At 41.5% G+C, this 27,268-nt stretch overlaps 2 protein-coding genes across 2 annotated transcripts in view; one reads left to right on the forward strand and one right to left on the reverse strand.

The window, feature by feature from the left end:
* Positions 1–16,985, forward strand: part of uvssa (UV-stimulated scaffold protein A) — a 42,998-nt gene extending 26,013 nt beyond the window's left edge. The window contains exons 11-16 of the mRNA XM_034690741.1: positions 5,889–6,102; positions 6,844–6,972; positions 7,453–7,636; positions 7,717–7,828; positions 15,526–15,697; positions 16,437–16,985. Coding sequence (XP_034546632.1) covers positions 5,889–6,102; positions 6,844–6,972; positions 7,453–7,636; positions 7,717–7,828; positions 15,526–15,697; positions 16,437–16,530 — 905 coding nt within the window. The 3' untranslated portion in view covers positions 16,531–16,985. The remainder of the gene's footprint in view (positions 1–5,888; positions 6,103–6,843; positions 6,973–7,452; positions 7,637–7,716; positions 7,829–15,525; positions 15,698–16,436) is intronic.
* A 2,098-nt stretch (positions 16,986–19,083) lies between these two features.
* Positions 19,084–27,146, reverse strand: nkx1.2lb (NK1 transcription factor related 2-like,b). The gene is made up of 3 exons (XM_034690439.1): positions 26,191–27,146; positions 24,024–24,243; positions 19,084–20,264 (listed from the first exon to the last, which is right to left on the reverse strand). Exons 1-3 carry the CDS (start codon positions 26,506–26,508, stop codon positions 19,546–19,548), a joined length of 1,257 nt encoding a protein of 418 aa, XP_034546330.1. The 5' UTR covers positions 26,509–27,146; the 3' UTR covers positions 19,084–19,545.
* Positions 27,147–27,268: the final 122 nt, after the last annotated feature.

A 27,268-nucleotide genomic window follows, 5' to 3' on the forward strand; every position in this document is an offset into this window, starting at 1 on the left:
TACGTCAGGTGCGGGGGACGGGGTTGCTGTGATCAAAAACACAAACCAAACATGCTTCCGCCATTGTCCTGCAGCAAAAAAATATAAGAGACTAATAGATTCCAAGGCAAAGGAGTGGTCGGCCGAGGAGACAAGCTGCCGTTGTCCGTCATTGTGTGTTGTTGTGAGGGAAAGTTCACGCCAGCGCTGCTGGGAAAAGAAAAGCGGTCACGTAAATCTGACGTCATGACGTGCCTCTTCCACGGCTCGAGCGGGTGGAAAAACAAATGGGTGCCGTGTTGATTCGCGAGTTCAACCAGCTCCGAACCAGCACGAGCACCAGCCTGGAAATACAACCCTGTTCCTGTTGGTCGAAAAGAGGTAACAGTGTGAGTTCAAGCCCAAGACTAGTCACGCTCCGTCTACTGTCTGCAAGACTGTTCGTCAGATTTTGAATGCAGCAGAGCCTTGTAATGAAGACAAATAGTATTTTTACTGTGTATGTTTGATGGATATTGTTCTGTCAATTTATCATTTACCTTCTCACGCACGCACGCACGCACGCACGCACGCACGCACGCACGCACGCACGCACGCATGCACAAAGCTACAAAGCTACAAAGCTACAAAGAACAGCTGTCACTGTTCCGTTCTTGCTCTGAGGTTGTCTTGCCTGTGGGTACCTCTTGAGGTCGGAGGTCAAATGTTCAGATCATTAAGTGACAGTCTGCGCCTCTTATTGCTATGTCAGCATCAGATCAACATGTTTTTCTTTATGATCATAAATATCAGATTCAATGTTCATATAACAATCAGCAGCCATGTTTGAGCTCCAGGCAGCAGAGCAGCTCTGTTCCGTCAGCTAGCTTCTCTCCATCACTCATATTCACTCATATGTGAACATGTTGTAGACAGTGCTGTTATTGCAACGTCAGCCATGTTTTTCCATGGATGTGAGGTGACCTTTAACCCCTAGAGAGAGAGTCCTCCCCATCAGCCTCCTGAGTCAATACACTGAGCCTCTACTCCTTCACCTGCGAGCCCGACGTCCTTCTACACTTCCACCTCCCTCCATTACTAATCAATTAGACACTAAAGTAATTAGATTGTATCTGATGTGCCCAAAACAGCCCTGTGTGTGTGTGTGTGTGTGTGTGTGTGTGTGTGTGTGTGTGTGTGTGTGTGTGTGTGTGTGTGTGTGTGTGTGTGTGTGTGTGTGTGTGTGTGTGTGTGTGTGTGTGTGTGTGTGTGTGTGTGTGTGTGTGTGTGTCTGGGTGATTAGTGGGCTAGGTAATGATCTACAGGGGCCATACCAAATTAACAATGCAACCTCTTTAATGAGCCCCTATTAGCCCTGCACCCAGATTTTTCCCCTCACACAAACACACACACACACACACACACACACACACACACACACACACACACACACACACACACACATTCCCTCCATCTGCTTCATAGGGAAGTCCAATATTATTAAACCTGTGTCCCATTTATATGATTTTTGGCTCTAAATAACTTCAGGGCAAAATTCTGAGGAATCCATATGAGACAAGATCCACACTCTCTTTTCCCTTTCTCTCTCTCTCTCTCTCTCTCTCTCTCTCTCTCTCTCTCTCTCTCTCTGTACAATACAGATAATGGATCAGGCAAGACCCCAAGCTCCGTTAATATCTTTAAAATTGCAGTGTGTAATCGCTGTGTGTTACCAAAATGTAACAAACACTAACACAAAAGTCACTGACCCCTCCATTACTGTGAGTGTATGCTTCAACTGAACCCACCTGAGGGCTCTTTGAGGTTTTATTGGTCAGCTGAATGTGTGCTCTGGTTAGTGGAAAGGGCGGGATGTCAATACAGCAGCTGATCCCTGCTCCACAGACTCTGTGCAGTGTGGAATATGTCAGCACCTGTCACTGGGGATATTCTAGCCACACTTTTCTCTGGCAGGAGGAGGTAGATGTGTCATCCATCATTGTTTACAGTTGATAGACCACAGCTCTCTTGGCCTGCTGTGTAAACTGATTTTTGCCAAGTGAGGGGTCTGATTTAAACAGCATCTCACTCTAGAACTGAAAGGACGTTCTCTTTAGTGTTTTCAGATACTTAAAATAACAATCTGAGCTTGTTAGTGAATGAAACAAGAACTTGTAGTGGACGTGCTTTAACCAGGCCTCTATGCCTTTAAGATAACAGAAAACATTACACAGAACTCCAAAACTTTTGTACCTGTAGGGGATTTAGGCCAAAATCATTTCAAACATGCTCAAATATTAATGTGGACATGAAGCACCGGTAGCTAAAGCAGCATCAGGATTTCTTCAGGTCTGAGTAGTTTGATATCTGTCTGGAGTCCATCGTCACTCACATTCATTCTAGTCTGTCATTTTTCCGTCTGTGTCTGTTGCTTTGTGTTCTCGTTTTGTCTCAGCCACATTTATCAGCTCTCTACATTTCCTCTTTCTTTCTTTTTTCTTCAGCATTCGTTCCTTCAGAGAAATCCTGGCTCTGCTCCCATCTCTCCTCACCTCCTCTCGTTCTTCCTTTTTTTCTCTTTCTTCTCCTCTGTCCTGTTCTGTCATTCTGATTATCAGCCCTCTTATCCCCCCCCCCCCTGCTGTCAGGACACTATCTCTCTCTTTCTCAAATTAACATTTTAATTACAGGCCCTGCTTAACCCCAGAAAATCGATACCTTTTTCCGCCTTTCCTCTCCCGCTGTCTCTCTCCCTCTCTTTCCCTCAAACCCCCTTAACCCCTTTTTTCTCTCTTTCTCCAACCCCCCCCCCCCCCCCCCCCCCCCCACACACACACACACACACACACACACGCACACACACACACACACACACACACACACACACACACACACACACACATAAATACAGCTACACACATTTCCTCCCAAACCTCTGCTATTTGTGCTCTGAAAAGAGACGATTGAGTCGGTATTTCACCAACAGAGGGAGAGAGAGAGGGGGATCATGATGGAGGTGTATCAGATCATCAACCCTGTATTGACCTCTGTATTTTGTTGAACTTTATGACTTAAAGTGGGCCTAAACATGTCTGTACACGTCACAAACATTTCCCGATCCTGAACCATGCACTGTGAAGACATGATGTAGTGCAGTTCAACCAAACAGCAAGGGGTTAATTTGTCTTCTATCTACTTTAAACATGGTTTTATTAAGTATATAACATCATTATACACTTCAGGACTCCCTTGAAAAAGAGACTTTGTATCTCAATGGGACTATTCCTGGTAAAATAAAGGTAAAATAAAAAAAAATAAAAAATATTATTATGAATTATTATTAATAATATATTTAGAAATAAATCTAATGAAAAACATATATATAATTTGATCAATTAAACAAATACTTTACTCTAAAAAAATATGCATATGTAAAATGAAGCAAGTCAAGAAATAAAACATTAAATAAAAAATGATCTAAAATGTTTCATAAACTAAAATAAAAAAAAACGTTATGGCCTTATGCATTTTTTTCGTCAATGCATCAGAATAAAATAAATGTATGAAATTTTAACAACTTTTTGAAATGCTAAAAAGTGTATATTGCCGGAAAAAAAGTATTTAGTTTTTTTGTGATCAAAACTTTTGATTTAAATTTTACAAATGTAATCATAGTTGCAGTAGCCAGTAGGTACAATGGCTAATCAGCAGCACAACAATTCAAGTTAGGAGATTAATTCATAAATGTACACACACATAAAATAAAATAAAAAGTAAATAAATACAATTAAATAAAAATAAATAAAACCCCACCACAGAACAAACTGAGACCACCAGTTGCATCAGACCACGGCACTGATCCTAATAGAGGCTAAATCTGTTCTTTCAGTTTTTCAGTAAATGAAGCCTGCATTTGAATATTACACTCCTGGACTGTAGTCATGCGAGCAGTGGAAAGCTCTAAAAGAAATGTTATGTTTTAATTATTTTAAATTTATAATTCTGTATTTTTTTTATTGAATTTGTATTTCCTTATTCATCTTCCAGACTATTCATTTTGTATTTGTTAAGTTTAAAGGTTATAGGTTATTTAAAGCTCCTGTCAGGAGTTTTGTAATGATACAGACAGATGTTATCGAAGAAAAAAAAAAGCCCAGATAATTCAGGACTAATGTTGTAAATGTAAAGCTTTATTTTCATAACATTACAACTTAATTTTCATGAATGTATGAGAAAAAAAAAAAGCATAATAATTTTAGGCTAAATTAGCGTGTTTTTTAATTTGAAGGGTGAGATCAGAAGAGCAGCCAGAAGGCTCTGTAACAGACTTGGGTTTCTGATCTCTGGCTGGTTGGACTCATTTGATTGTAAAGATTCTGTAATCAAAGCTTTAGAGTAAATATGCAAACAGCCTGTCCGTCTCCTCACACAGAGCAGCAGAGTTACACTGTTAAACTGTAAAGAGAGAATCATTTGTTCAGTGCAGCGTGGAGGTGAGGTTCTGAATCCTTCAGGTCAGCTCTAATAATGAGAGAGATCAGCATGTCGGCTTACTGCTCCCCTCTGATCTCACCTGCAGTCTGTGTGTGTGTGCACGAGTGTGTTAAGTCCTCCTCAGTCCCCAGAGACACCCTGATAAACCCACTGTTCGACCACACACACACACACACACACACACACACACACACACACACACACACACACACACACACACACACACACACACACACACACATACACACACACACACACACACACACACACACACACACACACACTCACACACACACACACACACACTCACATAATAGTTTTGTGTGGATTTGTCTCTTCTAACTTCTTTATAAACTATGCTCTAAACCGGTCAATCTTGCAGCACAGACCACAGCTGATATGATTTATTCAGGTCTTTGTAGGAAATGTCTGCACTGACATCACTTTCCCACCAAGACAGCCCTCCTCAGCCCGACCGCGGGGCCAGTCCTCCTGAAACATGGCTGCTTTCAGTCGGTGAAACTATGAAAATAGTCTATTTTAAGTTTGAGTACAACAGACAAATATTGCCTTAAAATAAGGGCGGGCGGACTCGACTGAAGTCCCTACAATTTGTCAAAGACACAGTGATCTGTAGACATCCACATAAAGCGAAACATCAGGTTTCCTACATTTATATGTCAGTTCAGAGTTAAAAAGCCTGAAGACGTACAAAGGCCTGAAACACTTGGTCATACTTAAAGGCTGGATTTGTTGGCACGATTACATTTTACCAGTAATGTAACACTTCATCTCTGTGCAGGAGATGAACATGGTTTCATCATAGGTATTGGAGGAGTATTCCACAACACAGGGTTACAGAAGTAGCCTTGTCATGTGACTGGCTAAGGGTGTGCTAACTTTGTAGATAACTTCATTAGAAGGATAATTGAACTCTGTAGTTAAGGGGTTCCCAAACTTTTTAGCCGCGACCCCCCTAAATGTAGGTGCCAAAGAATTGCGACCCCCACTGTCCCTCAAAGTGATTTAATGTGGCTTCATTTAGCTGTTCTGCAGAAAATTAGCCCACCTTTATGAGCGTGTGGCTGTGTTTCCTGTGCTGTTATGAATTAACTTGCTGCTACTGATGCTTTTGATGATTCACTGTTCACTAACCCTAAACTTAAGAGTCATCTGGCAGTGTACTAGTTTTAGATAACTTAAAAAAAAAAAAAAAAACATTCTGGAAGACATCTCACGACCCTCCAAGGGGTCCCAACCCACACTTTGGGAACTCCTACTGTAGAGTATGAAGCAGCTTCTGAAGATTGCACGGTTGCATGAGATAACTGTCATCAAAAATGTGTCTGTTTGCATGTCTCCTTGCAACGTACCTCTTTAATAATGTGACACTTACAGGGGTTTAATGCATGTGCTCCTCTTGTGTCTGCTTGTAGGTTTGGATCCGTCTCCTTCCACCTCGACAGCAGCTGTCACTAAAAAACCTCCGGCTAGAAGACCTGTGGCTCCTGCTCCTCCACCCTCCTCCTCCCTCTCATCCTCCTCCAGGCGACTAAAGCGTCTGAAAGAGGACGAGCAGGATCCAACACGTGCAGCTGCCACACTGAGCATCCTCAGAAAAAACCTCCCTCTACCGCCTGCAGGGCCCAGGTACACCTCCTTCTCCTCTTACCTCGTGTCTCCAGCTCCTTCACCTACTCTCAGTTGATTTCAGCAGGAGAGGAGTTTTTGTTGTGACTAGCTATACCTGTGTGTGTTTGTCTAAACATTCATCCAGCAGTCATAATAAGTTTTGCTATTGAGTATAGACAATATAAATGTACTCCACCAATGAGAGGGGAAATTACACACACACTTGATATCAACATTTTAGTCATGTGAATCTCTGTAGTGGACAGAGTTGTACTGCTGTGTGAGCTGCACTTAAAGTTTCCCTGATCTAACAGTGAGTGAAACAGATAATGCGAAGCAGTGTCACTGTAAGGTTGTATGCCTCTGTACAATGTATTAATATTACTGACCACCATGCTCTGATCAATGGTTTAATACAACCACAGAACCGTTAACAGTTAATTATCAGAAGCATCAGTAGCAGTAGGTTAATTCATTAAGGCACAGGAAACGCAGCCACATGCTCATATAGGTAGGGTCATTTTCTGCAGACCAGCTAAATTAAGCCACATTAAATCACTTTGAGGGACAGTGGGGGTCGCGAGTCTTCTGCACCTATATTTTGAGGGTAGCGGGCTCAGACAGTTGTTTCCTGAGTTATTTTGACATGGGGAAAACGCCATCTCTTTCCCCTTGGATATAAAAACTCTTCTTTTTCTTTAGGCTGCAGATTATTACTTGAAACTTTTTTAACTTTACCTCTTCATCTTGTCCTTCCAGCAGCTCCTCCGCTCCCAGTTCATCCCGTTCCAGCTCCGACCAGAAGGCCGTCGATGCTCCTGTGGTTCCCTTTGGTTTGGACCTTTACTACTGGGGGGAGGAGCAGCCAAACGCTGGCAAGATCATCAAGTAAACACTCCACACACAGAGAAAAAACACACACAATCTGTCACTGGTAGACGCCGAGGCAGCTACACACACAAATGCACAGGTCAATGAGTTGTAGAAAACAGAGTTCTAATAGAAATAGAGTAGAAGAATTATAATCTAATGTCTGAATGAATGTCTCTGCGTTGGTTTCAGTATTTCATGCATGTGAGGAAATTTAATATCTACACTGAAAGCTCCTTCATAGAATACAATAATAAACTCAGCATCTGGAAATCACATTTCATGCTCTCCTTCTTCTTTCTGCTGTCAGAAGTTTCAAACATTTTGCCCTCCAGTCTACGCTCAGCCAGATAAATCCTCCTTTAAAGCACTTTGTTTTCTTTTATGAGTGATTCTCTACATTCATTTCAGGATAAGATAAATAAACTCTCTGGTAAAGTCTCAGATGTGGGTTCCTGCTCGCTGTGTGTGACTCTTTGCGTGTTTTTCTTGTTTCAGGTCGAGCTCTCAGCATCAGTTCTGGGTTCACGCCGAGGTGAACGAGGAGGTGCAGAACGAGGAGCTGCTGGCAGAGAGCAAGAGCAGGTACATCTCCTTCCCCGGGAGATTCACTCCGGTCAGCCATCACTGCAGAGCTCCGCTGGGCGACGGGAAGCTGTGTCAGAGGCAGGACCGACGCAAGGTAACACACAACCAGCCTGTTTATGTTTCCTGTGCTGTTTCAATGTGTGTGTGTTTGAGCTGTGACCATGTGTCCCCCAGTGTCCTTTCCACGGCCCCATCATCCCTCGAGACCAGGAGGGGAAACCCTGCAGGGTGGAGGACCGAGTAAGGGAAGAGCGAGAGGAGAGGAGGAGGAGGGAGGAGCACCCAGGTGAGGAGACACACATATCCCTGAATCCTTCCAAATGTGACACAATCTTCAGTTCAGTAAGAGGAACAAAGACTGCATTACTGTGGCCGTGTCCTGTCAAAGTAAAGCAGCATTCATACACACTTATTAAGATTTTGAAGTTGGTCCGTGGTGGTTGAAAAATGGTTGACATGAGGTCTTGAACTTCAACCAATTTTAAAGGCTGTTATCCCGCTATGTGCTCATTGAGAAAACTCAAATAGATGATAAAGCAGGTAATGTATTGGAACATGGCTGCAGTTTAAAAAAGTTAAATGTCTCTAGACTAGGGATGACCACAATTAATCGATTATCGATTAATTGATTGTTAAGAAATCACTCGAAACACGCATTTTTGTTATCAATTTTCCGTCACGTGGAACAAACATCATGTGATCTCATATTACACTCAGCTATCAGGGAGGTGTTTTAAGTTTAAAGCGTGTTTAGATGTGAATCAGCTGTTAAAGGTGTTGGCTCTTTCGACTCCCAAACGGCTCTTAATTTAGGATCTTTTGTAGCCATATGTTTTACCTTAATATTGCAAAAACTAATGGTTTGTGTGTTGAAAACCCTTTTACGTACAGTGTTTTTATGAAAAGCCTTATAATTGCCCAATTGTGTGCATTTATTCTGTTACAAAATCATTCTCACCCTGATCCTAGGGTTAGGGTTGTGATTAAGGTTAGGGTTGTGTTTAGGGTTAGGGTTGTGATTAGGGTTAGGGTTAGGGTTGGGGTTGTGATTAGGGTTAAGGTTGTGATTAGGGTTAGGGTTAGGATTGTGATTAGGGTTAGGGTTGTGATTAGGGTTAGGGTTAGGGTTGTGATTAGGGTTGTGATTAGGGTTAGGGTTGTGGTTAGGGTTACGGTTGGGGTTAGGGTTAGGGTTGTGTTTAGGGTTAGGGTTGTGTTTAGGGTTAGGGTTGTGTTTAGGGTTGTGTTTAGGGTTGGGGTTAGGGTTGTGATTAGGGTTAGGGTTGTGATTAGGGTTAGGGTTGTGTTTAGGGTTAGGGTAAGGGTTGTATTTAGGGTTAGGGTTAGGGTTAGGGTTGTGTTTAGGGTTAGGGTTGTGATTAGAGTTAGGGTTGTGATTAGGGTTAGGGTAGTGTTTAGGGTTAGGGTTAGGGTTGGGGTTAGGGTTGTGATTAGGTTAGGGTTGTGATTAGGGTTAGGCTTGTGTTTAGGGTTAGGGTTGTGATTAGGGTTAGGGTTAGGGTTGTGTTTAGGGTTAGGGTTAGGGTTGTGATTAGGGTTAGGATTGTGATTAGGGTTAGGGTTGTGTTTAGGGTTAGGGTTGTGTTTAGGGTTAGGGTTGGGGTTAGGGTTAGGGTTGTGATTTGGGTTAGGGTTGTGATTAGGGTTAGGGTTGTGGTTAGGGATACGGTTAGGTCATCGGCTCTCAGAGCCGCAGCTTTTGATCATGACACATTACTAATGTGCTTAATCTGTGTTACAATTATGAGGGGGGCCATGGACAATTTTCTCACCTGTAAGGGGTCCCTGGCTCCAAAATCTTTGAGAACCCCTGCTCTAGCTAGTAGGAGTCCAAACTCCCGATAGTGAAAACAAAAAGAGCGACACAGCTGCACAGAAACTCCACGTTGTAGACATCGCTGATCATAATAGACATCGCCATGCAGGAAGACAGTTTAAACTTTTTTAAATCTCTGAGAGATCTTCAAATACAGAGTGCATCTTTACATCGGTGAGATTTTTTCAGAGTTTACTGTAACTCAAATAAAGAAACGTGACATTTGCTTTGTTTTATATCGACCACTTAGCAGGATGAATATCATGATTAAGCAGGTATATTTTGAGTTTGAGTCGAGATGAGAAACAATTGTGGCCATTTTTGGCATTCAGTTCTTTTTAGGTCATTAAAGCACTGATCCTCTGATCATTATTATTATTTAATTATTTCAGTAAGGCAGCTTCCTGATTCCTTTGCAGGCTCTTTTGTTTTTTTCTTAGCTCATTTTATATTTTTTGAGAAAAGAGAAAGCTGAGATGTTGCCCATCATTGTTACTTGGTTGCACTAATAAAGTGAAGTGCTGTACAGCTGTGGTTGCATTATTCTATTATCAATTTGCCATAATTTTTAAGTCTGTAAGAGATGATTTCATTGATAGCCATAGACTACATGTCTTTCAATGTAGATTTCCACTGAGAGGAACATATTAGACTATTTAGGAACTAAATTAGGAACTAAATTTAGACGGTCATACCAGCTTGATCATCAATGAAAATGTCCAGGAAATGTCCTGGAAAATGATCTCTGGAAAAGAGTGGGAACCCTGACTATGTTTGCAGACCAGCAACATCAGAGCCGTCTGGGCTTTTCTCCAGCGGGACTGATTATGACCCGGTTGCGCTCCCGGCTGACACCTGACTGAATACACATGTTTATTTTTCTCAATAAGAACGAGTAGACAGAAAACTGGACACAGTGAGTCTGAAGTACTTTTCTGTTAGTAGTCTCAGCCTTCACTTTATAAGACTATGTCCGCGTAGAATATTTTAATGAGCCTGATCGTTGATATTCTGCGTGTCAAACATGTACCCGTACTCAATCCCGTCAGTGATATGCATTTTGTTGCTATAGAAAATATAATTTAGGGGGAAGACAACGTATTTGGCCTTTTTTTGACGTAAGAATAATAATGGTTTTTTTTTAATCAATTAATCGATAATTGATCGTTAACATTTCCAAAAATCGATCACGGAAAATACTTAAAATGTACATCCCTACTCTAGACCCAAGTGTTACACCTTATTTCAAAAATATACTTTACAAATAGAGCTGGTCTAGACTGTACTCTTATTAACAAAGACCCAACATCAAGACAGGATAAGATCCAGTCCCCTCCTACAGACAGGACTCAGTCTGATCTCATCTTAATCCACCATGAGCATTTCACCTTGCAGTATTTAGCAAGTTACAGCGGCAAGGACAAACTTCCTTTAACAGGCAGAAACCTCCAGCAGGACCAGACTCATGTTAGACAGCCATATGCTGAGACCGAGTTGGAGAGAGGGGTAGAGTTAGCTGAAGAGATAGAGAGAGAAATGATAGTGTTGAGACGGATAGTAGTTGTAGTAGTAGTAGCTGTTGCCACTGGAGTCCAGCACGTCCACAGCATCTGGAGTCTGGAATGTCCACAGCAGCAGGAAACTACGAGACAAGGGAGCTCAGGGACTCCAGAAAGGTCTATGGTTAGTAACCCTAATGGGACAGCGAAAGTTAAAATAAGTGATGGGGGGGTGAGATAGGATCCAAGTTTGTCAGTTCCCCCGGCAGTCTAAGCCTATAGCAGCATAACTAAGAGCTGGTCCAAGCCTGAGCCAGCTCTAACTATAAGCTTTATACAAAGGTAAGTTTTAAGTCTAATCTTAAAAGTAGAGAGGGTGTCTGCCTCCCGGACCCTGACTGGAGGATGATTCCAAAGGAGAGGGGCCTGATAACTGAAGGTTCTACCTACCATACTACTTTTGGAGACTTTAGGTATAACAAGCAGGCCTGCATGTTGGGATTGTAGTGTTCTAGAGGGGTGATAAGGCACTATGTGCTCTTTAAATGTCCTAATTAGGGGCTTGAAATAAGATTTAAATCTGGACTTGTTGGGTCAGTGTGACTTATATTAAGTGACTATTATTTTGATAAGAAGTTTTTACAGGGACAGGATGACCAAAATGCCTGATAAAGGCGTCACTAAAGGTGACATCTGGTTGGTTAGCTCCTCTATTAATTGACCACAAACCATGTGTCTATTATTTCTCTTTTGTTCGGTCAAAATATGTCTCAATGGTTTCCATCCATTGGATCATTTTTCTCCAGAGGTCTTGATATAATCTGGAGTGGAAGAGTCTTTGGTCCACTGGTTTTAGTGGATTTTGCAGGTGGTATAAATGCCTTTAAACAGTCCTGGAGTAACCGATGGGTAGATTTGGTGTCGTGATGTATTTTCCTTTTTGCGCCCCGTTGATAATAAAGTCCATCAGAGCTCAGTGTGCAGAGAACAAGCTGTTTGTAAAAGAGGAGAAAAAAAGCAGTCTGTTCTTCACATTATCATCCTGTGATAGCCTGTGTGTGTGAGTCTGCAGGATGTCCACCAGCTGCCTGCAGAGACTTGTTAACCTCCAGCTCTGTGTGTGTATGTGTGTGTACGCGTGTGTGTGGCCGTGGCATGCAGTCCAGTGAGTTGTGAAATAGCATCTTTTGTTACCAACTACACTATCGATCCGCCAGTCAATCTCACACCTTTACACACACACACACACACACACACACACACACACACACACACACACACACACACACACACACACACACACACACACACACACACACACGCACACACATATCAATCTCACGGCAGGTTGGGGGGCCTTGGGACTGAGTTGATGGACCGTTGACCTCAGCTCCGTCTACCTACAGATACACAAACACAAACACACACATGATTTGAGGTTAAGCAGACAGTGAGTAAAGTGATGCTTCAGGTTTCATGAAGTAAACGTTTTACCTGCAGTGAAAGTGAGCAGAAGGACGCTGGTTACTGCCGCTGAAATCTCTGGTTATTAGTGATATGATGATATTGTGGCTCACGACACAGTGTGACTCATGGCTATCCTCTCTCTAGTTTCACCAGTTTTAGTAGGTACTGACCCCTACAGACCAGGAACACCCCACAAGAGCTGCAGGTTTGGAGATGCTCTGACCTGGTCGTCTGGCCTTCACAGTTTGATCCTCGTCTATGTTGCTCACACCCTCACACCAGTTTTTCCCCGTTTCAACACATCGACTTCAAGGACAGAACTTGCTGCCTGACATATCCCTCCCACTGACAGGGCGCCGTTATAAAAAGATAATCAATGATCTTCACTTCACCTGTCAGTGGTCATAATGTAATGTCTGATCGCTGTAAATCAAACCTTCACACACACGGACATGAAACCAAACATGAGAGTCAGCAGCTGACAGACACAGCGTCCCTGTGCTAAGCGGTGTGAATATCAGAGACGTCTGAACAACCCAAGGACCCCTGATGCCTCAGTGGATGTGTGTGTGGCCCGGCTCCTGCTCTCACGCACACGCAGACCCCAGCTGGACAGGCTAAGAGGTGTTGACAGAGAAAAGAGCCCTGCTGCAACACTGATTAAACCCACAAGCCTGTCTTCTTTTCTCTCTCTCTTTTCTCTCCTTCCCCTCCTTTTTTACGACTATTTTCTTTCCTTTTATCTCTTATTTTTCTTCTTCTTAACTTTTCATTTCCTCTAACTCCTTTAAAACCACAACAACAAAGCGATGGAGGTCAGGACGCACACGTTCGACACTCACAATGTAAATGCAGCTGCTCCTCTTTTAGCAGTAATGATTCTCCTAAACACACCAGCTGCTTTTCAATTACCGCTCCTCTGCCTGTCTGCGTGAGTCTGTGTGTGCGTGTGTTTGTGTGTGTAATGAGGGATAGTTGAAGGTCCAGTCAGACCCGGGGTCAGACTGGCTGATTAATAACCCTCACACACATACACACACACACACAGCCTGGGCTGGGGTCAGTGTTTTGACAGAGTGGAGCGCCCGTCACACTCACAGTGTAATTACGTTGCATTACTGCAGGTTTATCTCTAATTCCTCGGCGGTTCGTCATTAACCAGAAGTGTCTCTTCGTTTAGACCGTCATTACTCTGCATTACAGCCGCCTTTTACTTTATCGCCCAGAATTATGACATTACACTTTTCATTAACACCAGAATTGGATCCAAATGAGGCCACACCACACTCTGTTTACTGCCAGTGAGAAACCGTGAGCTTGTTTATGCTATCGGCTGTAATTACTTCATTACACTTTTCATTAGCATTAGTTTCTGTTTAACTTGTAGTTTGAACAAAAACATGAGAGCTGAAAACTTACTTGAAAAAACTTAAAATGCACGTCCATTCAGCTTTATGAAAATTGAAGAAAGCGGGTAAGTGCTGTTGCTATCAAGTCCCACTCCTGACAGCGGGACTCCCCTCTCTCCTTTAGTCTCGTTCTTCCTCTGTAAACTCTGATTCATAAAGGTGTTCTCTTGTGTCCACAGTAAACGGCATGTCATCAGCATTGTCCGAATCACTCATTAATCAGTTTGGTTGTATCTTTGTCTCTTTGAAGCCTACAGACCTGAACAGCTGATCAGTGCGCTGCAGGCACAGGAACATGTTTGGGTTGTGTCTGCAAAACAGGACCAAACATTGTCTTTCTGTTGGTAAAGTAGAGCGCAGGGATTTTTTTCTATGTAGTGTACACGAATACCTACACTAATGTTTGAATCAGAGTTTGTTCAAACTAGCTAAACTACATGATAAAGTTGACCGTGTCTGCAGCGGTTGATAGCCTAGCTCCCTCAATAAAAGGGTTGAGCTGACCAGGATGTGGTAATACCAAGCAGTAACCTCCCGACGCGAAAATTGAAGCTAGTGTCGAAGTGTTAAAAACTGCAGTTCATCGAGTGTCCACTTGAGGCTCACTCCAGGAGTACCAGGAGAAACCACAGACATGTCGATTAAGAAAAAGCCGATCTTTACTGCAGACATAAACATGTTTACAGCATGGTACAAAAAATTAGTGTAGTCTGAAATAGCTAAATTCTCGATCAGCACTGACTGTACGGGAGTGAATGTTTTCATAACATGGCAATTTCAAAGATATTAAGATTATGAGTTTTCCAAAATGAGAGGCACAGCTGACTTGACTGACAGGCGGGAACACTGTAGCTGTTGGCGAGGAGGCTCAAAGCCCGCCTCTTGACCTCACACTAGCTTGACAGAAGTTAGGTTGAGTTCAACATTTCCAATATGGCTCCCGCCGACGATTGGCTTCAGAAACAGATGGGTGACATCACGGATACTACTTCCATTATTTATGCAGTCAATAGGTAATACATATTGTATGTTTGGTTATACATACTACTGACCATTACCTCATAGAGGCCGACTTCAGGGGGAAAAAAAGTTCTCTTTAACTTTGCCGTTCAAAAATAACCAGTATAATGTTTATTATGTACCAATTACCTTTGATTTAAAAAATAATAACTTGTCTGATTATATAATATAAATGACTAATTATCATAGTCTAACAAAATATGGTCCGTCTAAATATATTAATTTTGTTCCAGATTATCTTTGTGATATAAAATATAAATGTATTATTCATAATGTGACTATTAATAGTAAAACTGAGACTCACCAGAAACAAAAAATCAGGCACTCCTCTTGGGAATGTATTGCACCAAGAAAATGATGGAGTTTGTTATGCAGAAATATCTGATGTGCCAAATTTTGGCTTCACCTTTGACCTGAACACATGGTCACTTCCGTTTCTGTTTGGACTGTAAACAACGCAGCACACTGAAATGTGGGTTTCCATGAACCCCTGGCTCCACCTGAAGAACTAAGAGATTGGCCCATGTTTCCAGAGGCAGATGATAGTTGATGGGTTCAGAGACATCATTGTAAAGTGAAAGGTTTATCCTTTATTTTGCTATTAGTATGGTGGCCTTTCTGTTTCATTTCTTCCATTTCATTTGACATCTGTTTCTTTTTTTTTTTCTTATTATTTTCAGTCAAACTCTAGAAGAATTTCAAAACCTCCCTTTAAAACATAAAAAACACTTTTTGTTTTTCTGAGTTGCAGACTGGCGTGATGCTGAGCTGATGCGAGACATCGAGTTGGCAACAGGGGAAAACCTGGGCTCCGACAGGGTCGGTAAGAGGAAAGGAAAGAAGAAGAAATACCCGAACCTCAGCGATCTGAAGCAGAACGCCAACACAGCCCGATCCAGACTGGAGAGAAAAGTCTTCAACAAGTACGCCACCTCCTGCTCTTTAACCAAGTTTCACACGCCTGCAACATACCCTGACCCTTAGTAGTGTGAGAAGAGCTTAAAAACACTGGATCCTACAAATCCAATAATGCAACTCAGGGGTTTCTTGTTTTGAATCAATCTGATAATGTTGGAGATTTTCTGACTCACAACAGTTTAGTATTTTGATGGTATTTACAAGACTTTTTCATAAGTCAGTCAATCAATCAGTCTTTTATTTGTATAGTGCCAAATCATAACAAACGTTATCTCAAGACTCTTTACAAACAGAGCAGGTCTAGACCGAACTCTATGTTAAATTATTAACAAAGACCCAACATCAATACAGGATAAGATCCAGTCCCATCTTATAGACAGGACTCAGTCTGATCTCATTTTAATCCACCATGAACAGAGCACCTTGCAGTAATTAGCTAGTTACAGCAGCAAGGATGAACTTCAGGCAGAAACCTTGAGCAGAACTGGACTTATGTTAGACAGACATCTGCCTCAACCAAGCTGGGGTTGGAAAGAGGGATAGAAGAGAATAAGAGAGAGAGAGCGATGATAATGATGAGTGCATGAATGTTTTCACTGCCTTTGAAAGGAATAAAAGTAAATCATTCATCCCAAAATTCAACTGATGGTATTGATGGATTGATTGAAAAGAAAAATGTTGATATCTCACCTTTTAATGTATTCTTATCCCTCTCTTCTGTCTTTCCCTGGTCCTTTCTTCCAGGAGCACCATGCGCAGAGTGGCTGATGTGATGGCTAAAGCTGACACCAGAAAACATGACAAGTTCTCGAACCAGTTCAACTATGCCTTAAACTGACCTCCGACCAGCTAAACATGCCTTCAGATGGACAGAGAGACTCTTTTTACACTCTATCGCACTGAAAGAAGGAACGATTCTAATTTATTGATGAACACATACAGCTGAACATGATGGAAATAGTATTCGTAATAAAGCTTGAACACTAAGATGCAGCAGAAAAGCTTATTTAAGATGTCAGAGTTAATGAAATGTACAAACACACTCCTGAATGAGTCTGTTCTGCCTCGATTGACCGAACCTTCACTGTTTATCTCATGCCATAATGTTTAATATTGCCTTTGTATCAGCAGAATACAATGTAATTCCTCTTTTTAAGGTATCACGTAGTGGATGAGTTCTTTGTAATGTTTTTATGTGTTTGTATTTTTATGTGTTAAATCTACACGTGGTAAATAAACCTCACGCATGTTAAAATGTTTGTATCAAGAGTAAAATCTGAAGCTCTTTCCTCAGCCTGCTGATTTTGTCTTTATGCTTCAATGAGTTTATACCAGTGTTATAGTATTCAAGTTCAGGACTCTGACCTGTGTCCAACTCGTAACTAAACTCGGACTTGTCTATTTCATGTTGCCTTTTCAAGGTGAGAAACCTCGAGCAGAACCAGACTCTTGTTAGACAGACATCTGCCTCGATCGAGTTGGGGTTGGAAAGAGGGATAGAGGAGAATAAGAGAGAGCGATGATAGCGATGAGATGAATAGTAGTAGTAGTAGTAGCTGTTGCCGCTGGAGTCCGGCACGTCCGCTGGAGTCTGGAACCCTGTTTATGATGACGCATGAATAATCAGAAAAGTGCTTTCACGAAGAAAGCAGTCTAACCCTATGAAGTAACAGAGGTGTAACTGGGCTGAGACGGGATCACTATGAACTAGTGGAGCAGTGCCCTGTGTGTTTGTGTATGTCTGGGGCATAGGTCTGGGGGTGTGCGCGTATGTGAAGCTCCCACTGTGTTAATCTTTGTGCCTCTGCAACATGATAAAGCAATGTGAAATCATTGGGAAAGTAAAACGGCGTGATGACGATGGACCCACGTTATGGCATATGACTGTCTGTATTAAAAAGGACTATTGAATCTTTTAACGGACATGCCTGACTCCAGTGGCAACAGCTACTACTACTACTACTACTATCCATCTCATCACTATCATTTCTCTATCTCTCTTAATCTCCTCTATCCCTCTTTGCAACCCCAACTCGGTCTCAGCAGATGGGTCTAACATGAGTCTGGTTCTGCTCGAGGTTTCTGCCTGTTAAAGGAAGTTTGTCCTTGTAGCTGTAACTAGCTAAATACTGCGAGGTGCAATGCTCATGGTGGATTAAGATGAGATCAGACTGAGTGCTGTCTGTAAGAGGGGACTGGATCTTATCCTGTCTTGATGTTGGGTCTTTGTTAATAATGTAACAGAGTACGGTCTAGACCTGGGATACAAATAAAGATTGATTGATTGATTGATTAAGACCATGAAGATAGAGAGGAAGACTAGGACTTATCATCTAAAATAAGTATTTTATTATTCCTGTCAGTGTTTCATATATATAACAACAGCCCTGCTGTTGGAAAATGAAGTCAATGCTCAAGTGCAAAACTGCAGTTCCTCAAGTGTCCACTTAGGCTGGCCCCAAATGAGTCAAACCCCATTTGGCCTTATATTCAAATTCCAAGAGCAGAACATGCCTACAGCCTGGTACAAAAGAACAACTTTGGTTTTTCATACCTTATTTCTCTATTTATAACATCTTGGTGGAGTTTAACTTATATAGACCTGCTTTTTTAAATCATACAAAGCCTGAAAGTTATGCCTAATCAGAGGGGTTGTCCCTTTAAGAGATACATGGGAGCTGCTGTCAGTCTTCTTGACATCAACCAACATTGAACTCAAGCTCTCTGCCATGGTAGGTTGAATTTTTTTCCCAAATCTGGTGCTTTGTGTGGACTAATTGTCCGTCCAAGATGTCTGCTCAATGATTTTAAGTGAGTAAAATTACAGTATTATGGGCACTGATTTCGCCTAAGCTAATGATTAACGATTAACCTAATGGTTAAATTGCGCGCCAATATAGGGGGCATCCTGGGTTTGATTCAAACCTGATGCCAACTGCCGTAAAACACAAAACAAAAGAAGAAGAAGAAGAAGAGATTCAAACCTGCGGCCCTTTCCTGCATGTCATCCCTCACTCTCTCCCTGGTTCCTACCCTATCCTCTAGGTAGGGTAGGAAAGGTGTAAAAAGCCCCAAATACATAACTTTAACTTTCAAAAAAATTCTGGTATGATTGTTATGTAAAATTTACTATTTTCAAAACATTCTGGAAGATATCCAAGGACCCCCCATTTGTGTCACGCGACCCCCCAGGGGGTCCCAACCCACACTTTGGGAACCCCTGGGTAAAGGCAAAGATTAGCTTCATAAACTTTTTGGGTTACAGTTACAGACAAAACGTTACAGAGTCCCTCTCCTGTCTTTAGCATTTTTCTGGAATTAAAACTGGACTCCAAATTTTTCAAGTCCAACACCCTGACCTCTGAAGCATCAAATAAGTTGACTGGGCTCGTTTTCAGAGTTTATATTGTCATTATTTTAATATCAAAGGACGATGTCATGTTGAGCTGATTCAGTACATCCAAGAGTTTTATGGAAACAAATTCAATAAATAACAGAAATGAAAACAATCACAGCTGGAGTTACACGGTACTGACGATAGATCAAGCCATTCCTTAAGTCATAAATAAACATTCAATATTCATACAGACTTTTTTAAAAACCAAGAAATCAACTATTTGTCTATTAGGTGGTTTAAAACAGCATTCGGAGCTAGAAGGTAGATTTATGTACAGTTTCTGGTAAATATTCACATTCTATCAAAATAATCCTGAAATTAAAGCCTTCAAATGTTTGTAGTAAAAAGAGACGAGCGCTGACAATCTGTCTGCTGAGCTGCAGTCCGTTCAAACACTGAAACACGTCAGTCAGTCTGTGTGTGTGTGTTTCTTTGTGTGTGTTTCTCTGTGTGTGTCTACAGGTGTGTGCTGTAGAAGGCAGGGGCGGCATAGCTCTGCGTTCCCAGCATGAAGGGGGACAGGACGTGGCTGGCCGTGAGGAAGGGCAGCTGGACCAGGCTGCCAGTTGGGGCGTGATGGTGTCCAGCGTAGCCTGCGTGCATGGCCAGGTGCCCGCTGATAGGGGGGGAGGGGCTTAGTGGGCTGAGACCTCCGAGACCTCCCCCTCCTCCATTACCTCCCGCTCCAGTGGGGGCAGAGGTGTCGGCTCCTGGGTTCTGTTTCTTCCACTTGGTGCGGCGGTTCTGGAACCAGATCTTGACCTGGGTCTCGGTGAGGGAGAGCGACAGCGCCAGGTTGAGCCGCTCGCACACTGACAGGTAACGTGTGGACTTGAACTTGTTTTCCAGCGCCACCAGCTGCTCGTAGGTGAAGGCAGTCCGGGCTCTGCGGGGCTTCCCTGACTTGGAGTCTGAGCCAGTGCGCTTCCTCTTGGGCTTGCCCTGCTGGTTCTGGCCCCCGTTGCTCTGACCGCTGCTGATCTGGCCTGCACCTCCTCCAGGACTTGCTGTGTCTCTGCCAGTGTCTGGGTGCTGGTTCAGATCTCTGTCTCCGTTACTGGGCAGAGCCGAGCTGCTCTCCTCGCTACTGTAGGGACCATCTGGAGCCTCTGAGTCCGGGGTCCCAGATCTGTGGTAGTCATCCTCGTCTGGACTTCTGTACACAAAGCCTTCCTCTGAAAACACACAACGTTAAAACAGAGAACATTAAAACAAAATCCAGTGCACCATCTGGTTCCAACAACATGAAGTGAGGTTGAAGTGAAGCTCTCGAATACTGAACAAAATACTCAACATTGAGGCCGCTACCAAATGTTCAGCAGTAAATCATTCATCACAGAGGTGGATCAGGTGGATCAGGACATGAGCTAAACTTTGGACAGATAAAAACCTCTTCTGTTTTGATTTTGCTCTAACATGATGACGCATAAATAATCAGAAAAGTGCTTTCATGAAGAAAATCGTCTTTAAATATTGCTGAGCATCATTATTATAGTTATGTTGTAATAAGTTACTTTTATCTTTTTAATCCCTTCTTAAAACGTATATTTATGAACAGGCCTTTATATGTGAACACAACTTAATTTTTAGGGCTTAATGTTTCTCTATTGTACTTTTTGGTAGTATTGTAGCCTAAATCTGTATCTACAGATCTTTGAATTGTACCGTCTATCATTTTAGTGTTTTGATGTACGTCCTTTCACCGATGATGTTCTGCTCTTTTTATGGAAACTACAATATGAATGTTGTTTTTAAAAAAGAGCAATAGTAATCAAATAGTTATAATAATTACTATTATGATATCATAAGGACCCATGCTGCATGACAAGATTTACAGATGAGATTAGAGGTACCGCTTTCACCACAGGGGGCGCCAAAATCAATGCAAAGCAGGGGAAGCTTTGAATCAAAGCTAAAGCTCTGCAGCCTTTACTGATCTTTAATTCTACTTAATACCATGTTCATTTACAAATAATCTACTCATTTAGATCATAGTTGGAAAAACCTCCTGGGTGTTTGAGGCTATCAAATGATCCCTGGTGTGTATGTGTTTAAAGCCGGCCTTGACGGAGCCTGCCTTTTTGCTTTACAGAGTTCAAGATATGACGACGTAAAAGACAACTTGTGTGATTTTAAACTGCATCTACAAGACAGCTAACAAGATAACAGATAAATTAACTTAAGAGAAAAAAAATCACAATAGAACTGTATTGAGGTATATACTCACTAATTGTGTAATTATTAAGAAACAAATCAATGAAAATAATTTCACACTTTGTGAAGTGCTTTGAGTTAAAAAAAAAAGGACATCTGTAAAATTATACTATACTACTAAAAGAGCCCCAATCTTAATACTTCTACTACTACTACTACTACTACTACTACTAATAATAATAATAATAATAATACTGTTATAGTTATATTGATAACAGTGGCTTATTTCAATCAATCAATCAATCAATCAATCAATCAATCAATCAATCAATCTATCAATCAATCAATCAATCAATCTTTATTTGTGTAGCGCCAAATCACAACAAACATTATCTCAAGATGCTTTTACAAACTTAGGAGGTCTAGACCACTCTATGTCAAATTATGAACAGAGACCCAACTTCAAGACAGGGTAAGACTCAGTCTTTCCCCACCTTAATCCATCATGAGCATTCCACATTGCAGTATTTAGCTAGTTACAGTGGCGAGGAAAAACTTCCTTTTAACAGGCAGAAACCTCAGAGAGAACCAGACTCATGTTAGACAGTCATCTGCCTCGACCGAGTTGGGTCTAGAAAGAGGGATAGAGGAGAATAAGAGAGGAGTGATGTTTATGAGACGAGTAGCAGAAGCTGTTGCCGCTGGAGTCCAGCACATCCGTATCAGCTGGAGTCCAGAACGTCCACAGCAGGAGGACATTATTTGTGGCTTAGTCTTGGTTCATCAGGTGTTAGTGCAGTTATACAAAGCTGTCTTTTCTTTCACCTTTAGACAGATTTTTGGGGGGCCTTGTTCATTTTCTTTTATTTTGAAAATCCCTCATATTTTACTTCTATTAAAGGATGGGTTTAGTTAACCTTAATTTTATATATTTATTTATTTTTGTTCACATGCAAGAGTGTGTTGCTGCACAACAGCAGATTTAATGAATATCAGCGTCTATGTCATTGCTGTTAGCTGTAATAAAATAAAATGAAATGTAATGTCAGTTATTTGGTGTAACATTAGACAGGACTGTGGCCATTCGGAGTAAAATTGTTCGGCCTTTATACTAAGACTCTGGTGTACCACCAGTGGCCTGCAGACCTTAGTTTGGGGCCACATCTGAACCCACATCCACCCACCCAGCTTTTTTTCTATGACAGACAAAGTTAGCATTGAAGTCCCTGTCCTGTCATGTAGAGTGGATTCATCTGCTTGTTTCACTGTGTTCTCATATTTCTACCTCATGCATTAAACGGCCCTTTCATTTTGGTCAGTATTGTATTTTAGGCTTCAAACAAATGTGTTACAGAACTAAAGTGTTTCACTGACTAAGTAAAATATACCTTTTTTTTTTATAAATTGTTTCTGTAAATCATTATTTTGCTTTTCGTTCTAAATATTTAAAAAACATTAGATTTTAATTGCCAAAAGAAATAAAAATAGGTTTGGAAAATCAAACACAAAAAAATACACACAAAAAATGCAGAAAAAGACAATCACTCATAGATTGATAAGAAAGCTGTTGACATGAAACTGGAGCTTACAATAGAATAATGAGGTAATGGAAACACAGTGTTCTGTTTTATAAATCTACTTCACCGAAAAATTAAAAAAGAGTTCAGATTATTTTTTTTTCAACAGAAATTAATTTGTAGTTAAAGGTAGTTAAAACAACTGTATAACTGTATTAAGTCATTGTCATAACAGGTAATTTCTGCGACAAAAACACATTTAATAAAGCAATACATCAAAACCTGAGCTTTTCTTCTGAAAAGTGACGTGACTTCTTTGAACGTTCAACAGCCCATGTTTGTATTTCAAGTCACTCTGAAGTAACCTATTATTGCAATAAATCAAAATTTAGGTTTGGTTTCAAAACAATTCGTTTTTCAGGCAACGAAATATACATTGTCCCCCTTGATTTACTCCCATGTGACCAAAGGTCTGGAAAGAATGAAATTCATTTTCAAGATTGAGAGGAAGGGGGAAAAAATGAAGAGCAGTTGTAAATAAAATAATAATTTTGAAAATAAAACGGGATTAGAAAAAAAACAAAAGAAACGAAAAAAAGTCAGACGAGCAAACGAGTTGTTTTGAGATAATGGGTTTGAATGGTGACACACACGCACGTAAACACCAACGCGCACGCGCATAGATCGCAGACAGGAGTTATCGGTGTGCTATCTGTTACTCCATCAAGATATTCTTCCCACAGTTTGCACTTAAATTAACATTTTTGTCTGACATGTGAGTAATGCAGGACTGTGAGAAAATTCGGGGTAATATCCCTTTTAATTAGACATATCTACACAGAGACCCGTGAATTTAACCAAACGAAACCAGCGGCCCCTTCACGTAAAAGATCAAACATATCAGATATATATGTTTAAAAATAATAAGAAATAGTAGAATATGAGACGATCTAAAGCACAGGTAGAATATAATTAATCTCAAATAGTACAAAGGGATCAAATTGAGCAAAACATGAAATATAGCTGCAGACAGCCTAAACCTTTTCACTAAGTTCGGTGAGATGAAGAAAAAACAAACAGTTTAAAACTGAGGAAATAAAATAAAAAATAATTCTCATCAATTATACGAAAAAAAAGAAAACATGGTCTGACGTTTGTCGACATTTAACGGATTAGAAAAAGGAAAAGAACTTAAAATAAATAAATAAACACTTTGAGTGGAACTGTCTTTAAAGATTAAAGAAAAACTTGCTGTGAACTTACTGCTCGAGTATTCCTCCGATCCGAAGCACCCTTTGGCGGCCTCCAAGCTGGGCTCGCGCTCCCCGGCCCCCCCTCCTCCTCTCCGGTTCTCCGCTCCGAACGCGCTCAGCTCGCGCTCGCCTCGGTGGCTCCCGTTCTGTTGCCGCCGGAAGCTCGTGAACTTATTCGGGTCTAGGATGTCCAGCACGGAGAAGGAGGTTGTCCGGTGTCCGTTCGGGCACTGCGATACAACACATCAAAGTTATGAATGCGCCGGATTGTCATGTTGTTATTTGTATGCGCTGTTTTTTCATATAATCACCCTATCTGTTCTTTTTTTATCATAGTGTTATTTTTATGCACCTTATTATTTTTTCATGCGCCATCATATTGTCCTTTTCATGCGCCATATTGTAATTTTAAGCGTCCTTTTTATGCGCCATATTGCCACTGTAGTGAGCATTGTTGTTAAAAGGCTACCATCACCTGTACTATTGGACTATAATGCAGTTTTTTTCATGCACCAAATTGTAATTTTTTTAATGCGCCGTGTGATGTTTTTAAATCATTAGAGAGCAGCAAAATTTCGTTTTCGTAGAGTTTTTTGTCTTCTATTTTTATTTTTGTTTATTTTTTTCTTCAGTGCAGAAGATAATAAATTTGCTCTAAGAAATCCGAAGTATTTCAGCATCTATAATTTGTCAATAAAAATAAATTTCATATAAATAATTTTAAAATTCATGTCATACATGGAAAACATTTAATTCTCTTTGATATTTGATTAAATCAAAGAGGTGAACGATGATGTGAGGCAGATATACAGCACAGTGTGTAAACTGTATTTACCAAGTAAACATACAAATCAACCAGATTTCCTAAATCCAATATGGAGCGGTCAATAGGCTATCAGCAGGCAGACAAATCAATCCCCTTTATATTTAGAGGATGCAGGTCACGTGATCGAAGGAAAGAAGATATAATAAGGTAGATTTTTTTTAATACATTTAAAAAAAAAACTGATAACAGCAAACACGTTTTTTAAAAATTAAATAAAATAGTAAAATCTCGATTTTAAAGAGCTTCCCATGGTTTGCCCCCGTACACAATGTTTATTTTACATCACAGATATGAACAGTGAATGTTTATCCTGACAGATTTATAAGCACTGAAAAACGTGCAAAGTGCACGGAGCAGAAAAAAGTGTGTATAGGCGCAGAGGCTCCGCGAGGCTCCACCTGCACTCCATCCTGATTAGGATCGTTCATTTATTAATGAGGCCAGTCTGGAGCATGTCGACATGAATAATCCCACATTAATAATATTATAATTCTCCCTTTAAATAATCCGAGAGAGCAGTGGGCAGCACCCTGGGGCCTATTAACATTTAATGATAAGAGTATAATCACACAATACCAGGATCCGAGCTGAGATTAAGAGGAATTATCCTTTATTGAACATAATCCAGAGTTCATCATAAACACGGTTTATTTGAAACTGCATTTAATCAGGTGATCAGAGTGAGGAGATTAATTTACACCTTCTTTTTTCTGCGTTTTAACTTAGTTATTTTAGATAAAATGGAATTATTTAATCCAAGAGGAACACACAGATCGTTATTTGCTGGAATTTATTTCAAGTGGCATAATTTGTAAAGCGTAAAATCCGCTGGTTTTCACTTTAATCTCTTCAACCGCAGCAGAATATCTTCCAGATTTGCTGAAAACACTCTTGTTTTCCTCTGAGCTTTATGGAAACGCATTTGATGATATCTTAATGCTTTACTTTTATTGTTTTCTGCAGCAAATTGCCTCTTAATTTTACTGCTGCATCTTAATTAAGAGCTCATCTGGCAGCGCGAGCGGGACAGTAACGACATGTCAACACATGCAGGTCGTGCTCTAACGAAACAACGTCGAAATAAAGCTTTAATCGACTAAAACGACTACAAGAAAGAACAAAATAAAATGTTTAATATCTCACATTTTCATGATCATTAGTTGGTAATTTGCGCACTTTGGTTTCTTCTTTAATTTCTAATCAGCCTACTTTTTATGCCAGATTATACCAAAATATCCTTTAATGCTCACTCAGACTGGTTGTATTTCCTCGCTCTGTTCCAGGTGTTTGACTCTCCGCTGCTACCTGCACACACCTGAACACATCATGAAGTTTGATCCCGTGCATGTACCTGCTGTGGCGGCGCCAACACCGGGTTCGTCGGTGGAGGTTCCGAGTGGTTTTCCCCGGCCTGAGCATCTCTCCCCCCGGCTATAGCGTTGGAGAAGAGCCGCTTCTCACCGGCTGCACCTCCGTCCAGGATGTCCTGACCGTCCGGGCCCACCACAGTCTGGATCCCGTCCCCTCCTGGAGTCGATGCCGCTCTCTCCCGACTCATCACAGGCTGCACCGCGTCCGTAACAACGGGCCCTGCCACGGCTCTGTCCCGATTAATAATAGCCTGAACCCCGTCTGCTCCGGGCCCCGGCACCGCTCTGTCCCGGTTCATCGCTTTACTCACCCTTTCCCATAAATTAAGAATCCGGGTTAAAAACGGGAAAAACTCAGAACGTTTCAAAGAAGTTGTTTGATTTTCATGTCAGGATAAAACTTCACAGCAGAGTCAGGAGACCACATCCAGTCTGAGGTGATGTCTTCAGCCCGTTCAAGTTCCCATGCGTTAAAGTCTGACCGGGTTGGATTACAATACCGTTCCCGTTAGAGTTTAAACTTTGTCTTTTTTTCCCGTCATCCCCCGCATCCGTCGCGGCAGCACAGCGTCTCCGGTGATCTAACGTGTGACTGTCTTGTACGGCGCCGTTATCCCGTGTTGGCAAGCACGCAGAAACAGCGCTCGGCGTCCCGACCTCCAGCCTCGCGCGCTCTGTCTGGTCACCGGGCGGCGCGCGCTCTGGAAGCTTGACAGGAGTTGAAGGCGGGATGTACGCAGATCTATCTCTCCAATAGTTCAGACTGCCCTCTCTCTCTTTCTCTCCCCATTAGTTAAGTGAAGCCCCCTCTCTCCCTCTATCTGTTCTCAACCGTTCCCTCTCCTTCAGCTCGCGCTCCTCTCAACGCCTTTTTTGGTTTTTATCCGGCCCCTCGAGGACCCAATACTCGTATTGAGTGTGCGCGAATGTGTGTGTGTGTGTGTGTGTGTGTGTGTGTGTGTGTGTGTGTGTGTGTGTGTGTGTGTGTGTGTGTGTGTGTGTGTGTGTGTGTGTGTGCGTGCTGATTCCCCCCTTATTTATGCATTCCTATTCAACTCC

The sequence above is a fragment of the Notolabrus celidotus genome, chromosome 8 (genome assembly GCF_009762535.1).
Source record: "Notolabrus celidotus isolate fNotCel1 chromosome 8, fNotCel1.pri, whole genome shotgun sequence".
Lineage (NCBI taxonomy): Eukaryota > Metazoa > Chordata > Actinopteri > Labriformes > Labridae > Notolabrus > Notolabrus celidotus.